Source organism: Equus quagga, chromosome 18, assembly GCF_021613505.1.
Source record: "Equus quagga isolate Etosha38 chromosome 18, UCLA_HA_Equagga_1.0, whole genome shotgun sequence".
NCBI classification, from domain to species: domain Eukaryota; kingdom Metazoa; phylum Chordata; class Mammalia; order Perissodactyla; family Equidae; genus Equus; species Equus quagga.
This window is the reverse complement of record NC_060284.1, coordinates 3,915,255-3,933,872: the sequence shown is the minus strand read 5'-3', so window position 1 is coordinate 3,933,872 and position 18,618 is coordinate 3,915,255. Positions and strand designations below refer to the sequence as shown.

At 38.0% G+C, this 18,618-nt stretch overlaps 1 protein-coding gene across 1 annotated transcript in view; it reads right to left on the bottom strand.

The window, feature by feature from the left end:
* The window catches only part of RAVER2 (ribonucleoprotein, PTB binding 2), a 94,780-nt gene that overhangs the window by 13,715 nt on the left and 62,447 nt on the right, over positions 1-18,618 (bottom strand). The window contains exons 11-12 of the mRNA XM_046645827.1: positions 11,913-12,024; positions 10,152-10,288 (exon numbers count right to left, since the gene is read on the bottom strand). Coding sequence (XP_046501783.1) covers positions 10,152-10,288; positions 11,913-12,024 — 249 coding nt within the window. The remainder of the gene's footprint in view (positions 1-10,151; positions 10,289-11,912; positions 12,025-18,618) is intronic.

Here is an 18,618-nt window from a genome sequence, read left to right as displayed (position 1 = left end):
CAATGATTGAAGTGAAGGCTAGGAAAAGCTCTCATAAGAATTCGAGAAAATGGAATCCTGAGTATCCTCAGGGAGACTCCTTTGGGATATGTCACTGTTCACATGAATTTGATGACAGTCACCTGCTACCAGTCCAAATGACACATATTTATCAGCAACCCTCTTCTGCAAGGAATGCAGCCAGTTAGCAGGTCCCCCCAGATACACAATCAAACTGGTTTCCTGAAAATTCGGCTTCTTTTGAGGACCCCTCTGTCTCGCCTTTACCTTTGGCCCCGCTTTACATTTTCTACGTCTTGTCTCTGTTCTGGAGTTAGACCGGACGGAGAACCTAAAACGAGCAGGCACTAGCTCTTCTAACATCGGAAGCAAACCCCTCGCCTCCCTTTCCTAGAGTTTCAAGTCCAGCGTTTAGACATCAGACCTAGAGAAACACGAATTAATTCAATTATCTTTTCTGCATCAAACAATTCATTTCTGAAATTTTACTGAAAGAATTTTTTTCCCCAGTTATTAAAAAATGTTTTCAAACCAACATGCTTCACTGTGTGACATTAATGATGTCATAATCCAGTGTCTCTTCCGCACATACAAATGCACGGATGTTTTCAATTTTCATATTAACTTTTGCCTCTCAGCTACTTGCCTTTCTTCATATCAGTAATGCTGTCCTAACTTTGAATTTAAAGACGGATTCTCCAAATGATGACGGACCACATTTAAAAAAAGCAAAATCAGATCACCTCACTAGCTTCCGCATAGCAAGATCTAAGTGTTTAGTAAGCACTTTAAAGAAAATCAAAACACAATATTAAAATCCTCTGAAAAATTAGACTGTCAGAACCGCAATTCAAAACTATCCTCAGAGTTATTTATACTGTATACTCTTCTTCTGTTGATCTTTGTGAACATTAACAAGACTGATTTGGTTTATAAACAAAGATTTAAAAATTGTTTTTCTGCTTTTTCTCCCCAAATCCCCCCAGTACATAGCTGTACATTCTAGTTGCGGGTCCCTCCAGTCATGGCATGTGGGACACTGCCTCAGCGTGGCCTGATGAGCAGTGACATGTCCACACCCAGAATCCGAACTGGCAAAACCCTGGGCCGCCGAAGCTGAGCACATGAACTTAACCACTCAGCCAGGGGGCCGGCCCCTATAAACAAAGATTTTAAAGGAATGAAGGCAACTTTAAATAACTCTCAAAAGCTGGCTTTCCTTAATTCCAGTTCTCAGCAAAAAACATTTTTTAAAAGTACCTTCCAAGTTATTGCTCAGGGTTAACATAAAATCTGTGGTTCTACAATTATTGTTTAAATTAAGTTTAGGTTTTAAAATATATTTGATAAAGTTAGTGTGTGTCACAAGACTCTGATGATCGCAGTCCACACACGTCTTTCTGGCAAGCCTCTGCAGCCCGTGCCCATGAGGTGGCAGCATTGGGCTCCAATGAGAGGACGGAGCGGCGCCCAGGCCTTGTGGTTCATCTTTCGACTGTTTCCTCTCGGCTCTTCACACCATCCCCTCGCACGCTCTGTGGCTGACCCCTGGAACAGGCAGTCGGCTCCCCGGCAGGAGAGACCCCTGTAACCAAGGGCAACACGAGAGCGGCGCGCAGTGGGCGGCTCTGTGCAAACGTCCAGCAGGCGTCAGAGGAACCCAAACCAGCACTGACACAGGCACAGGAAACCGCTGAAATGACTCGACGCTATTCTTTACCTTATTCACAGTAACGACTACATCAGACTGAAATGCTGCATAAGAGAAATTCTGACCTGTTTTACCTACTTCACTAAAAGGGAGGCATGTCTGATTTTGCACAGATGATAATTAGATCTTAGATTTAGGTGTTTAATAAATATTTAACAAATTGGCTCAAAGCCTTCTCCCTTAAGGTAGGTTTCTCCCACCGCCTGACACAGATGTTCCTATTTCTCTCCCCCTCAGGGCCTGCACTTCAAACTCCGCTTGGACATTCAAACTAACACGACGACCCAGCTGACTCCACTGCTGTGACCGCTGCGAGAGGGTGCACCGCAAGTCTTAAAATACCTACATCTCTTTCTGCTTTAAGATTGCTCAATGACAGTTGAAGTGTTTAGGAAATGCAGCTTTTGAGAAAATTAATAACTGCAGCTCGATGGCAATTCTCAATAATTATTGTAATAAGTAGAGAAATGGGAGAGGCAGCCCATTTTAAACTGGCTTCTAACTAAACTAGATCTGGAATAACTGATTTAACTTGTTCGCTTATCATTCAATGCTTTTAGGATCTCTAAAACACGGAATGAAAAAGCTGCCCTCCATTTAGTGCAGTTAAGGCTTGTTTTTTAAAATAGAGTCCAAGGGCCGGCCTGGTGGTGCAGTGGTTAGGTTCCCACATTCCACTTCGGCGGCCCTGGGTTCGCCGGTTTGGATCCCAGGTGCGGACATAGCATCGCTTGGCAAGCCACGCTGTGGTAGGTGTCCCACATATAAAATACAGGAAGACGGGCATGGATGTTAGATCAGGGCCAGTCTTCCTCAGCAAAAAGAGGAGGATTGGTGGCAGATGTTAGCACAGGGCCAATCTTCCTCAAAAAAAATAAATAAAAAATAAAATAAAATGGAGTCCAATATTTGTTGATATTCATAAGGCTGTGCAACCAGCACAATCTAATTCCAGAGCATTTTCATCACTCGAAAAAGAGAGGTTGCACCTGTTAATAGTCACTCCACAGCTCTCACTTCCTCTGGCCCCTAGTAACCATGATTTATTTGCTTTCTCATGGATTTGCCTATTCTTGACATTTCATATAAATGGAATCATATAATATTTGACCTTTTGTATCTGGCTTATTTCACTTAGCATAACGTTTTTAAGACTCATCCATGTCGTGACAAAGATCAGTACTCCAATCCTTTTATAGCTGAAAATTATTCCATTGCGTGGATATAGTACATCTTGTTTATTCATTCATTAACTGATGGACATTTGAGTGGTTTCCTTTTTCGGCTATTCTGAACAATACTGCGATGGAAATTCACATACAAGGTTGTGTGTGGACACACATTTCAGTTCCCTCGGGTATAAACCTAGATTGCACGGTAACTGTTTAACATTTTGAGGAACTGCCAAACTGTTTTCCAAGGCAGCTGCGCCATTTTATGTTCCCCCCAGCAATGGATGAGGGTCCCAATTTCTCTACATCCTTGCCAACACTTGTTGTGGTTCATCTTTCTTCATTCTTTATTCTTTTTATTCTTCAGACTGGATAATCTCCATCGACCCATCTTCCAAACATTTGATTCTTTCTTCTGCCCGTTCAAGTCTACGGCTGTGCTCCAGAAAATTTTTCATTTCAGTTATTGTACTTTTCAAATCTAGAATTTCTATTTGTTTTTTATAATTTCTGTCTCCATATTGATATCTTCTATTTGGTGAGACATTGTTCCCCCACTTTCTTTTAGTTCCTTAGATGTGGTTTCCTTTCATTCCTCGAACATATTTAAAATAAGTGACCTAAGGCTTTGTCTGGTAAGTCCAGTGTCTGGGCTTCCTTAGAGACAGCTTCTATTTATTGCTTTTTCCCGTTTATGGGCCATACTTACTTATTTCTTTGCATGTCTCATGACTTTTTGTTGAAAACTGGCCATTTAAAATAATATAAGGTGGCAACTCTGGAAATCAGATTGTACTGCCTCTTCAAAATTTGTTGTTATTGCTGTTTCGTTGTTGTTTGTTTAGTGACTTTTCGGAACTAATTATGTAAAGTCGGTAATCTTTGTTGTGTGTGGTCACTGACGACTACTCCATTGGCTTAGTGGTCAGCTAATGACTGGACAGATTCCCTTGAACACCTTGAACCAATAAGTCTCCTAGACTTGGCTGAGGGGCTCTGTGTGTGTTGGGCCATGCCTTCAACACTCAGCCAGACAGCTGACAACTTTGCGTTAAGCTCTGCTTCTATGAGTAGAGCTTGGGGCCTCTCAGGTCTCCCAAGCATGCACAGAGTCCTATATACATGGGCACAGCCATGTAAGATTCCCAGGAATATGTCCGAGATTTTCAAAGCCCCTGTGAGCATCTACTTCCCCTGACTTTCCTTTAATGCTTTTTGGTTAGCTGATTCTTTGCCCCAAATGTTATCTGCAACCTCAGGCAGCCACAAAGTTAAGCAATTTCCTCTAAGTGTTTTCAACAAACTCCCCTGAGGGGAAAAAGCTTTCCACACTGGACAAGCTCTGAGTCAGGTCAAATAAAAACAGCCTTGCAAGTGGGCTCTTTCAGAGAACCAGCAGATAGGCCAAACGATGACAGTTCTCTGAGAATGAGGCTTTGTGGGGGCTCCAACCCCTTCTTGCCCCCTCTGGGGGCTGCCAGCTTCCTGGCTTTCACTGTGAGTATGGGCTGTTGGAAAGAGACAGGAGAATGTTTAAAAGACCATAAAGCTAGCTGTTCTTATCAATATTCAGTGTTTTCCTTGAATAAATGCTCCCCAGGTTGTTGCAAGCCTTTAGTTAATATCCAGAGTTCCGTCAAAGTTGATTCTGATAATCTATCCCTGTTTTATCGATGCTTTTATAGAGGAGAGAACGGAGGTTCTTAGTGTGCCATTATGATGTCATCTGTGGCTTGGATTTTCCATTTAGACTTACGATATATTGCAAATTAATTTTAGAGTATGAGGCAAGACTCAGGGCTTATGTTTTCCAGTATGCATAATCAATTGTTCTGACAACACTTCTATTTTTTACCTATTGAATTATTTTAGCATCTTCGTCAAAACTCAATTTACCATTTAAGTATGAGCCTATTTTTGGACTCTATTCTATTCTACTGATTATTTGCCTATCATTATGCCAACACCACACTGTCTTGACTACTATGACTTTATAATAAATCTTGAAGTCACATAGAGGACGTCCTCCAACTTCATTCTTTTACAAGATTGTTTTGGGTAGTGTGGTTCCTTTGTATTTCAATATAAATTTGAAAAATCAGCTTGTTGATTTCTATTTAAGAAAAAAGCTGCCAAGAAATTGGTTGGGATTGCACTGAATCTATAGATCAATTTGTGGAGAACTGATATCATACCAATAATAAGTCTTCCAATCCATGTACATGGTATAGCTCTTCATTCATTGTGAGTGCCACTGAGTGGATTCCAACTCCTAGCAAGCCTGTGTACAGCAGAGTGGAGCCCTGCCTTGTCTTTTACACCATCTCTTACCTTCCAGCACTGTATCAGACAAGGCTCCATTGCTATTCATAGGGTTTTCATGGCAAATCTTTTTAGAAGTGGGTGGCCAGATCCTTCTTTCTCATCTGTCTTAGTCTGGAAGCTCTGCAGAAACCTGTCCACCATGGGTGATTCTGCTGATATTTGAAATACCAGTGGCAGCACTTTCAGCATCACAGCAACATGCAGTCTCCACAGTATGACAACTGACAGATGGGTGGTGTGGTCCCCTGGATGGAAACAAACCCAGGCCATGGCAGTGAGAGCGCCAAACCTTAACCACTAGGCAACCAGGGCTGTCTGTCTTCATTCACTGGCATCTAATTTCTCTCTGCAGTTTTTGTAGTTTTCATTGTAGAGTTCTTACAAATCTTTTGTTAATTTGTTACTATGTATTTCATGTTTGATGCTACTGGAAATGGAAATTTTTAAAAACTTTATTTTCTAATTGTTTGTTGCTAGTATATAGAAATACAATTCATTTTTGCGTCTTGCCCTTCTTTCTTGCGACTTTGCAAAGCCTTAGTGGCTGCTTTTTAGACTCGTAAGGATTTCTCATGTAAACAATCACATCATTTGCAAAGACAGACATTTTTACTTTTCCTTTCCTAGTTCATACCTTTTTTAAAAACCTTTTTGCACTAACACTTCCAGTCAAATGTTGAACAGAAGTGGTAAAAGTGTACGTTCTTGCCTTGTTCTGACAATCTCTTTGTTTTAATTGGAGCATGTAGTCCATTTTCATTTAACTATTATCATAATTCAATTGTGATCTAACCCAACTATTTGTTTCCTATTCATCTTAATTGTTTTATTTTTCCTTTCCTGACATTTTTTGGTTTAATCAAATGTTCTCAGAATTCCACTGTAATTAAACTATTGATATCTTAGCTATACTTCTGTGCATTTTTAAATGGTTGCTCTATGGATTACAATATGCACTCCATAACTTAGCACCGTCTCTTTAGAGTTCATATTGTTCTCCATGTAAAATGTAATAACCCTATAAACATAATTTCATTCACTCCATACTGTCCTTCATACTCTTGATGTCAAAGATGTTATATTTACATACATTATAAACCCCACAATGCAATGTTATAATTTTGATTCTAAATAAATTAAGAGAAGAGAAAATACATAGTCTTTTTGATTTACCCACATATTTACCAGTTGTTTTAACACAGTTGTTCTGAATGAGGGGCAGTCTAACGGGCATAAGACAAGGAAGCTGCTAACTATCCTACAATGTACAGGGAGTTATCCACAGAGAGTTATCCAGCCCAGAAGGTCAACAGCACCAAAGCCAAGAAACTCTGTCTTAAGATAAGGTGCCTGAGTTATTTTTATCTGGTTGCTTTCAAGATAATCTCTTTAAAACTTTGGTTTTCAGCATATTAACTAATCTGCCTAGATAAAATTTTGTTTTTATTTATCCTGCTCTGCAGGGACTCTGAGCCTGTTAGATCTGTACATTTTTAAACCAAATTTGGGGAAATTTTTACCACTATTTTTTCAAATATTTTATGCCCCACTTATCTTTCTCCTCTCCTCCCGGGACTCCAATTACACTTATTTTAAACTGCTTGATATTGTCCCTCAGGTCCCTGAGGATCTGTTCATTGGTTTTCAACCTCTCTGTTCTTCAGGGTGAATTGTTTCTTTTGACTTGTCTTTATGCTAACTGAACCTTTTTTCTGCTTTTTCCAATCTTCTGCTAAGCCCATCCAGTGTATTTTTTTCCCTCATACTGTACTTTTCAGTTCTAGAGTTTTTATACATCTTTTTAAATTTTTTCCTGAAATTCCCTATCTGTTCATTTTGACCTTATTTTCCATTAAGTTCTTGAACATATTTATAATAGCTGTTTTAAATATCTTTGTCCACTAAGACCAATATCTGGGTCATCTTCGGGTGAGTTTCTATTAATTGCTTTTCCTCTTAATTGTGAGTCACATTTTTGTTTCTCCAACTGTCGAGTTATTTTTGTTTACTGGACCTTGTGGATGATACATTGTAAAGACTATGGATTGTATAATCTCTCTCTGGAGACTGTTATTTTTGTTGTAAGGAGCGAACTTCTCTGAACTCAGATTTCAAGCTGTCCGGTATGTGCTGAGGAAGAGCTGAAGGTCTCCACGGGCCTCAGCCTTCCAGCCGTTGTTTCCCACCAGCTGTGCTGGGGTCTCCCTCACACACAGCTCAGGAGTCAGTCGAGTGTATTTGGGCTGAGTTCACACAGAGATTTTGAGGCTCCTTCTCTGCAGCCCCCTCTTCCTGGGATTCCCCCTACTTTTCCATCCTGCTGACAGTCCTGAACTCTGTCCTGATTCCATCAGCCAGCAAGACTGCACCTTCTGCACAGACCAGGGGGGTGGCGGGAGGCAAAAGGCCACAGACACGCAAGTCTCATCCACGGCAGTTCCCCTCTCTCATTGACTGACTCTCCTTCAGTTCCCGCCTGCTTCTGCTCAATCTCCAGGCCTCCACATAGTTGTTTTTGTTTCCTATGCAACACAATTGCAATAACAATTATCTGCAGGAAGGATAATCTGACACAAGCCACTTCACCAATATTGGAATGCCAATTAGGATTTTTAAGTGTGATAGTTTTCTTGGAAACAAGGATTATCATATCCACCTGTATCATGACATATCCGTCTCTCCCCATCCTTATGCAAAGCAGCAACACAAAACAACCAACCACACAGTTTCGATGAGACACTACTTCCATGCCTGAGGGAACTTCTCCTGGCCCAATGAAAATAATGTGGACTTTGGAATCGAAGGAGAAATCGTTTAACTGCATGAACCTGGAAAGATTATTTACCCCTTTATGCTTTTCTACTCGTTTATCTAAATCTCACAAGATTGTCAGAAAGATTAAATGCTTACACTGCAAAGTGCACAGCAAGTGTTAAAACAAAAAACGGTTTCTTTCCCTGAGGCCTCTTCCTCATTCTAGCAGTGGAAACAGTAGAAGAACTCCTATAATACGACCACCTTTTACCAGGAGCTTTATTCCTTTAGCAGCACTGAATTAAGCGGCCTTTATAGGGATGAAAGGACACAGGAGAGAACAAATCTCACTTGATGAACAAGCATGAGGAAACAGCAGGGACTGCCCGAGCAGACTCCCAGTCCAGGGAGGGGCACGGGCCCTCTGTGGGGGGGGTGCTGCGGAGGCAGCAGGAAGGCTGGCCGTGCAAGTCACGCTTATCACAGACTTTCTCCATGTGTGCGTGGGAAAGTGTCTTTCTGTGGAGACGATAAGTACACAACAAACCACAGCAATCTAACAAGCAAAACTGCCAATGGGAAAAGCACGGCAAATTTCAAAAGTGAAATAAAAGAAAGGAAAAGGTGAGTATAAAAATTAACTCTTAAAACTTAAATCATACACATAACTACATTTTTAAAAATTTATTGTGCATCCTCCTGTTCATAAATTTTGTTCCTTGTAAAGAGACAAAAAAATTAGACTTGTACAGGACTATATAAATTTTTAAGATTAAAAACAGATTATGAAACATTCACCATGTGTTTACATATTGTTTTACATGATTTTTAATATTGGCATTGTATTTCCTGGGATAAAATGATAGAATTTGTTTACTTAGTCTTATAAATTGTTGGAAATTTAGGTCATTTCTAATTTTTCACAACTATAAATATTCATACATAATTTAACACATCCCTGATAATTTCCTTAGCTTTTGTCACCTGTAAATATAAGCAGCATACGATTAAGGTCCTTATCTAAGTCATTACTTAAAATGTCAACTAACAAGGGAACAAAGATGGAGTCTTATGAAAAATATAAGAGAATGCCTTGCAGACCATATCAATTCATTACTGTTCCTTAAATATGGGTATGTTGCCGCCTAATTACATCAACTTCCAGCCTATTTCTCTCCACCTTTTCCACACGTGTATAAGAGACTTTATTACATATTTTGCTAATATCCAGCTGCGCCATTTCTACAGAATCTATTTGACTTGGGTTTCTAGGACCCTCTCATAAAAGCATCAGGCATCAACTGTTCTAAGTGAATTCGCACAGGCTTTCTTTTCTAAGTTTATTAGAGACAGGTGAGGCAAACACAGCTGCTCCAGGGAAATCAAGGTGGAGGCATTTCTCCTACCAACTGGACAGAGCTGAGAAGCAGCTGACTGCTCTGAGAAATAAGAGAGAATCAACTTGTTAATTATGAGACTCTTAGGAGCAGCACATAACCACACACTGCTAACATGATACTGACTCTCAGCTTACGCCACTAAGCAAAACTGACGTATTTAAGTAATGACACAGTACATCTTTTGAATATAATGCTTTTTATGATATTGACTGACTGACTGATTTGAAAGTGAGCATCATAGTGCCTGTAATCATCACCAAGCTCCTACATTCATAAGCAGTGGTAAAGAACAGAGGCATTCCCTCGGCTTTCTTAGTCATAAGGTCAACACTGGTGTAAACCAGAGGTCAGCAGAGTTTTTCTGTAAAGAGCTAAATAGCAAATATTTAATCTTGTGGGCTGTACAGTCTCTGTTGTAACTACTCAGCTCTGCCAGTGTTGCACAACTGCACCACAGACAATACGTAAACGAATGGACGTGGCCGTATTCCAATAAAACTTTATTTACAAAACATGTGGTGGGCTGGATTTGGTCTGTAGTTTGCTGACCACTAGAATAAACAGTGAGAGGTAAACATCGAGTGCAAAAATGATACTTAATCTCTCGAACACGTCCTTAAATTCCAAACAGTGAGCAAGAAACATTGTGTAGATCAGTGCAACTTCACTCTCCTATCATATCACAGGAACCGGTTTCACACTCAGTGACCTCAATGTATAGTTGAACCAACTACATATATAGTTGAACTATCTATTTCTATATATCATCAAAACCTGGGAATCGTTTACCTGTGCACAGTCAGCAAAAGGCTGAGAATAAGCACTACACTTTTCCAGCGCGTGCTGGGGTTCGCTTCCCTGAGGGACCGCATCCAGGATGCTGCTGGCAATTCCACTCTTCTGTAGAGTGGCTTTACTTGCAGGGGCTAAAGGCAAAATCAATACATATATTTTAGTTCGGTTGTTTTATTATAAATTATGAACAGCATACAAAACTTGTTAATTTCAGCAATTCTCAAACAGAACATAAAATTTAGTTTACCAATAAACATCTATATTTATTATCCCAGGGGAACAATACATAGTACATATATTATCCTGTTCATTTGAAACAACTGAAAATGGAAGCTTGCCCCATGGGTAAATAATTTTTATCGAAGCATTTTAAATATATATGTCTAAACTCTAAAACAAGGCATACAAAATGTAAATTAACCATTCTTGTTAATGCAATAGTTGCAAATATCAATTTTTAGACCAGATAAAAATACAGTAGGTGGGGTCAGTGGCCAAGTGGGTGAGTTCACGCACTCCACTTCAGCAGCCCAGGGTTTCGCTGGTTCAGATCCTGGGCACGGACATGGCACTGCTCATCAAGCCATGCTGAGGCAGCATCCTGCATAGCAGAACCAGAAGGACCTACAGCTAGGATATACAACTATGTACTGGGGGGCTTTGGGAAGAAGAAGAAGAAGAAAAACAAAAGATTGGCAACAGATGTTAGCTCAGGTGCCGATCTTTAAAAAATAAAAATACAGTAGGTATAATAAAAGCACATTAAATTTTTTCTGGCTTTTAAAAAAAAATTACACATTAATGTTTAGCTCAAGAACATACTTCATAAAATACAGAGAATGTATATTAAAAACAAGATTCATTTTTCATCTTTTTTCATTCAATCATATTCTTTTTCCCAGAGGTAAGAGTTTAGAATTTATTTTCTCAGATTTACTTTACATGTTTACACATTCAAATATGTACATCTAAGAAACTACAGCTTTAAATAAATATAAATGGACCCATTTTATGCATACATTTGCTTTTTCCAATTAACAATTTGCTTTCAAGATCATTTCATATTAGTACCTGTAGCTCTCCCTTAATTACAAAAAATGTTGCATAGGATTCCATTTATGCTGAACTATTTATTTTTTAACCATTCTCCTGCTGATGAACATTACGGCACTTTCCAGTTTCCACTGTTGATGACCAACGTTGCAGTGGATATCCTAGTGCCTACAGCACCCACATTTGTGACTTTTCTCTTAAAACTATTTGAATTAATAGTTAATTTACACTAATTGAAAGCCTGAGGTGGTCTTCCAAAACAGCAAATGAGAATTCTACTTCTGCCAATTATGAGTAGCTCATATATTTGAGGGTATTTTACAATTCCTCTGGATATATTAGGTTACTTAGAGGTTTAAAACCTCTATTTTAGAAATTTGACTCTATATGTATTGCTTTAAAGAATTACAGTGTGTCAAACAATTCCTCTACTCAATTATTTTCAACCATGAATCAAGAACACTTCAATAAATTGATTATATTCTTAATAAAATATTATAAACGATGTTTTCCTTAAATAAAACAGAATGCCTGGTAAGTGTCTTAATTTCAGTTATTCTTTCAATTTGAGGACTGGGGTCACAATTTAGGCTTTAATTGGTCAATCGGCATTATTTGCTTCTACTAAGCTAAAAATTAAATTAAAACATTACAGAAGTGTTCAATAAAACTCTAAAATACTAATACTGAGCTCTCACTTACATGATAAGCACACACTGGGCAACACACTTGCCAAGTTCAAGTATGGATTTTTGCTGAGCCGAATTTCTTTGGGTGGTTCTCCCAAGAGTGAAGTCTGATTCTTAGAGGCAGCCTATTTATCAAAAACAAAAGAGTGGGTACTTAATAAGAGGTACAAGAAAATAAAAATGCAGAAAGAGTAAAGAAATACTTCTTATTCTTCAATAAAGCTAGTCTAGTGTGATAAAAATTTCTGCAACCTAATGTTTGAAGATATAAAGTTATGAAAGATTTCTGGATATTGATTAAAATTATCACAATTCACCTGCAATTATTTTCCAATTAGTTTTTTTTTTTAACTATTCTGGAACCATAGAACTTTAGAACTGAAAGAGAATTAAAGGCGATTTTGTACAACCTTCTCATGTGAACCAGGAGAGAATTCATCTTCGCAAGAAAAAACAAATCCCATACCTTATTTTCATAAATACTGTTATCAACATTCTCTTATTAAGATTTTTATTTAATGTTGTCTGGCCACAGCCAAATGACAAAGGCAAAAGTTAGTTATCTCTGGTACTAAAAATAATACCAAACAAATAAGTGGATTTAATAAAATTCAACTCCACATTCAGATGATAATCCTAGAAATTCATATTTCTTGAAAATATATGATATCAGTATATTTTTATAGAACTAGGTGCAAGGATTCTAGTATTTCTTTAACAGAAAAACAGGAGACAAAAATCACGGGCTTATTGTTCAGCGTATTTCATATTCTTCTGACAGAATTTTTTTACTTTCACTCCCTGATAGTAAAAATTTTAAAATAAGACACAATTCAGGTTACTATAGTTAAAGCTAGTAGCTAAGTTTTCATGTTAAATTAATTTTTATTTTGTACCCTGAACAGAACGAAGGAAGTATAGTCTCAAACGCTGATGTCCATATTTGAGAGCCAGAGCTCCTTACATTTGTTCCTTATCTGGCCACTGTGATTGTATTTGGACAGAAGATCTGTCTTACACATCTTCATAAGCCCCAAAGAAGTCCAGATTTGCTTATGATATGCAGATCACAGATGCAGACATATTCCTTCATTCACACGTGTTTACAGAATACTTCTATGCTCCAGGCACTGTAGTAAGCACTGGTAACACTAAAGTGCGTAAGACAGGAATCCTACCCCTTAAGAAATTCACACTCTAGTAGTAAAGACAGCTCAAGAGAAATCTAGGATGGAACCATAAGATTATAGGTGGGAGTTAAAACCGTTAGCTATATGCCAAAGGAAAGCATATAGCATGAGAAAGGACAACACCCCAGAGAAATCCAATGATTGAAGGAGGAAAGGCAGCCAGCAAAGAACTCTCAAATTGTGTTTCTAAAGTACTCAGATTGTTAAAGTACTCAGATTACATGCTTTCAGGGGGTCTCAGCTCTAGCCATGCATGAAAATCACTTATAAACTTTTAAAAAGAAATAAATACAGAGTCTCCCAACGATGAAAAGCTCTGGACCAAATGGCTGCACTGGATATTTGATTCTACCAAACATTTAAAGAGGAACTAACACTAATCCTTCTCAAACTCTCCCACAAAATTGAAGAAGAGAGAATACTTCCTAACTCACTCTGTGAGAGCAGCACTGCCCTAGTACTGATGCCAGACAGACACTACCAGAAAAGGAAACTATAGGCCAATATCCCTTATGAATACTGATGCAAAAAGCATCAATAAAACACTAGCAAACCAAATTCAGCAGATTATTAAAAGGATTATACACCATAACCAACTGGGATTTATTCCTAGAATGCAAGGATGATTCAACATAGAAAAATCGAATTTCAACGTAACACACCACATTAACAGAATGAAGGGAGGGAAACCACATCATCATCTCAAACGATGCAGAAAAAGCATTTGACAAAATTCAAAACACTTTCGTGTTTAAGATTCAAAACCCTCAACAAACTAGAAATAGAAGGAAACTACCTTAACATGAAAAAAGTCATATGTGAAAAGCCAACATTATACTCAATGGTGAAAGACTGAAACTTTTCCTTCTAAAATCAAGAAAAAAACAAGGATGCTTGCTTTCACCACTTCTGTTCAACACAGTATTTAAAGTTCTAGCTAGAGAAATTAGGCAGGAAAAAGAAATAAAAGGCATCCAAATTGGAAAGGAAGAAGTAAAATTCTCTCTTTGCAATTGACATGAAAACCCCAAAGATTATACACACACACAAACTGCTGTAACTAGTAAACAAATTCAGCAAAGTTGCAGGATACAAAATCAACACACCAAAATCGTTTCTATACACTAACAAAGAACAATCCCAAAAGAAAATTAAGAAAACAGGGGCCGGCCCCATGGCCAAGTGGTTAAGTCCATGTGCTCCACTTCAGCGGCCCGGGGTTTTACCGCTTCAGATCCTGCGCACAGACATGGTACCACTCATCAGGCCATGCTGAGGCGGCGTCCCACATAGCACAACCAGAAGGACCTACAACTAGAATATACAACTATGTGCTGGGGGGCTTTGGGGAGAAGAAGAAAAAAAAAAGAAAAGAAGATTGGTAACAGATGTTAGCTCAGGTGCCAATCTCAAAAAAAGAAAATTAAGAAAACAATTCTATTTACGACAGCATCAAAAAGAATAAAATACTTAGCAATTAACTGAACCAAAGAAGAGAAATAACTATACACTGAAAACTCCAAAACATTGCTGAAAGAATTAAAGATGACATAAATAAATGGAGAGAGAAGTTCATGGATTGGAAGACTTGATATTGTTAAAATGTTGATGCTACCCAAACTGATCTACAAATTCAATACGATCCCTACCAAAATTCCAACTTTTTTTGCAGAAATATAAAAATCCATCCTAAAATTCATATGGAGGACCCAAGGGACTCCAAACAGCTGAAACAATCTTGAGAAAGGTGAAAAAGAAGAACAAGAATGTGGGCCAGCCCCATGGACTAGTGGTTAAGTTTGACATGCTCCACTTCGGTGGCCCGGGTTCAGTTCCTGGGCACAGACATACAACACCTGTTGGTGGCCATGCTGTGGCAGTGACCCACATACAAAATGGAAGAAGACTGGCACTGATGTTAGCTCAGGGCGAATCTTCCTCAAGCAAAAAGAGGAAGATTGGCAACAGATGTTAGCTCAGGGCCAATCTTTCTCAGAAAAAAAAAGAAGAACAAGAAAAGAGGGCTCACACTTTCTGACTTCAAAACTTACTACAAATCTACAGTCATTTTGACAGTATGGTACTGGCATAAAAACAGACGTTTAAACCAAGAGAATAGAATACAGAGCCCAGAAATAAACTCCTGCATATACGGTTAGATGATTTTCAACAGGAGTGTGAAGACTTTTCAATAAAAGTGCTGGAAAGACTGGATGTTCACATGTAAATGAGTAAGTGGACCCAACGCCATATGCAAAAATTAACTCAAAATGGATCAAAGACCTAAAAGTAAGAGCTAAAACTACAAAATTCTTAAAAGTTTAGGTGGAAAGCTTCATGATACTGGATTTGGCAATGATTTCTTAGATATGACACCAAAAGCAGAAGCAAAAAAAATTAAAAATAGATCATATGTTTGGCCACAAAACAAGTCTTGACAAATTTAAGAATATTGAAATCATACCCAGTATCGTTCTGACCACAGTGGTATGAAACTAGAAATCAACATCAGGAGTAAAATTGGAAAATTCACAGGTATGTAAAAATTAACACACTCCTGAACAACCAATGGGTCATAAAAGAAATCAAAAGGGAAATCAAATAGTATCTTGAGACAAATACAAATGGAAACACAACATACCAAAACCTATGGGATGCAGCAGAAGCAGTTCTAGGAGGGAAGTTGACAGCAATAAATGCCTAAATGAACAGAAAAGAGCAAGCTCAAATAAACAACCTGACTTTACACTTCAAGGAACCAGAAAAAGAACAAACTAGGCCCAAAATTAGCAGAAGGAAGGAAATAATAAAGATTAGAGCAGAAATAAATGAAATAGAGACTAGAAAGATCAATGAAACTAAGTGTCAGTGCTTTGAAAAGAAAAATAGACAAACCTTTAGCTAGACTAACCAAGAAAAAAGGAGAAGACTCAAATAAATAGTTATAAATGAAAAAGGAGACATTACAACTGATACCACAGAAATCAAAGGATCACAAAGACTATCAACAAACATATGCCAATACATTGGGTAACTTAGAAAAACTGGATAAATTCCTAGAAACATACAACCTACCAAGACTGAATCATGAAGAAATAGAAAATCTGAACAGATAATTAGTAAGAAGCAATAAAAAACCTCCCAAAAATGAAAAGCCCAGGACCAGATGGCTTCACTGGTGAATTCTACCAAACATTTAAAGAAGAATTAATGCCAATCCTTCTAAAAATCTCCAAAAAAACTGAAGAGGAAGGAACAGTCCTAACTTATTTTATAAGGCCAGCACTGCCCTCATACCAAAGCCAGACAAGGACACTATCAGAAAAGAAAATTACAGGCCAATATTCCTGATGAACGTGGATGCAAAAATCCTCAACAAAATACTAGAAACCCGAATTCAACAACATATTAAAAGGATTGTACATCATGATCGAGTGGAAATTTATCCCTGGAATACAAGGATGGTTCAACACATGTAAATCAATAAATGTGATGCGCCACCTTAACAGAATGAAGGACAAAAACCAGACGATCATCTCAATAGATGCAGAAAACACACTGGACAAAACTCAATATCCTTTCATGATAAAAGTAACTCTCAAAATACTGGACATAGAGGGAACGTACCTCAAAATAATAAAGGCCATACATAAAGGACATGCCCACAGCTAACATCATACTCAATGGTGAAAAGCTGAAAGATTTTCCTCTAAGATCAAGAACAAGACCAGGATGCCCACTCTCACCCCTGTCATTCAACATAGTGCTGGAAGTCTTAGCCAGAGCAACTGGGCAAGAAAAAGGAGTAAACAGTCTCCAAATCAGAAAGGACAAGTTAAATCATTTTTGTTCGCATCAGTTACATTTCTATTTACTAACAACAAATTATTTGAAAAAGAAACTAAGAAATAAATCACATTTACAATACCACCAAAAAGAATAAAATACTTAGGAATAAATTTGACCAAGGAGGTAAAAGATCTGTACGTTGAAAACTATAAAACACTGATGAAAGAAATGGAAAAGGACACAAATAATTGGAAAGATACCCTGTGTTCATGGACTGCAAGAATTAACATTGTTAAAATGTCCATACTACTCAAAGCCATCTACAGACTCAATGCAATCCCTGTCAAATTTTCAATGACACTTTTCACAGAAATAGAAAAAAATAACCCTAAAACTTGTATAGAACCACAAAAAATTCCAAGTAGTCAGGGAAATCTTCAGAAAGAACAAAGCTAGAGGCATCATACTTCCTGATTTCAAACTATATTACAAAGCTATAGTAATCAAAACAGTAGCGGGATAAAAACAGACACATTGACCTATGAACAGAATAGAGAGCCCAGAAATAAACCCACACATATGTGGTCAACTAATCTTTGACAAAGATGCCAAGAATACACAATGGGGAAAAGATAGACTCTTTTATAAATGGTACTGGGAAAACTGGGATGTCTACAAGCAAAAGAATGAGATTGGACCCTGATGTTACACCATACACAATAATTCACCCAAATTAGATTAAAGACTTACATATAAGACCTGAAACCATAAAACTCCTAGAAGAAAATACACGGAAAAATCTCCTTGACACCAGTCTTGGCAATGATTTTTTGGATATAATACCAAAAGCACAGGCAACAAAAGAAAAAATACACAAGTGGGACTACACCAACTAAAAAGCCTCTGCACACAAAGGAAACAATCAACAAAATGAAAAGGCAACCTGTGGAATGGGAGAAGATATTTGCAAACCACATATCTGAGGTGTTCATATCCAAAATACATAAGGAACTCATACAACTCAATAGCAAAAAACAAATAACCCAATTAAAAAATGGGCAAAGAATCTGAAGAGACATTTTTGCAAAGAAGACATACAGATGGCTAACAGGTACAAGAAAAGATGTTTAACGTCGTTAATCATCAGGGAAATGCGAATCAAAACCACAATGAATATCCCCTCACACCTGTTTGGATGGCTATTATCAAAAAGACAACAGGTACTAAGTATTGGCAAGTCCATGGAGAACGGGAAACCCTTGTCCACTGTTGGTGAGAATGTAAATTGGTACAGCCATAATGGGCAACAGTGTGGAGGTTCCTCAAAAAACCCCTGAACTGCCATATGTAATCCCACTTCTGGGTATACATCCAAAGGAAATAAAGTCACTCTCTCAAAGAGATATTTGCCCTCCCATGTTCACCGTGGCACTCTTCACAATAGCCAAGATATGAAAACAACCTATGTGCTCACTGATAGATAAATAAACAAAATGTATACATATATATTTACTGGAACATTATTCAGCCTTAAAAAAGAAGCAAGTCCTGCCGTTTGCAACAATATGGAGGGGCCTGGAGGACATTAAGCTAAGAGAAATAAGTCAGAGAAAGACAAATACACATGATCTCACATGTGGAATCTAAAAAAGTCAAACTCATAGAACCAAATTGTAGAATGGTGATTGCCACGGCTGGGGGCGGGGGAAATGGGGAGAAGGTGGCCCAAGTCTTTCAGTC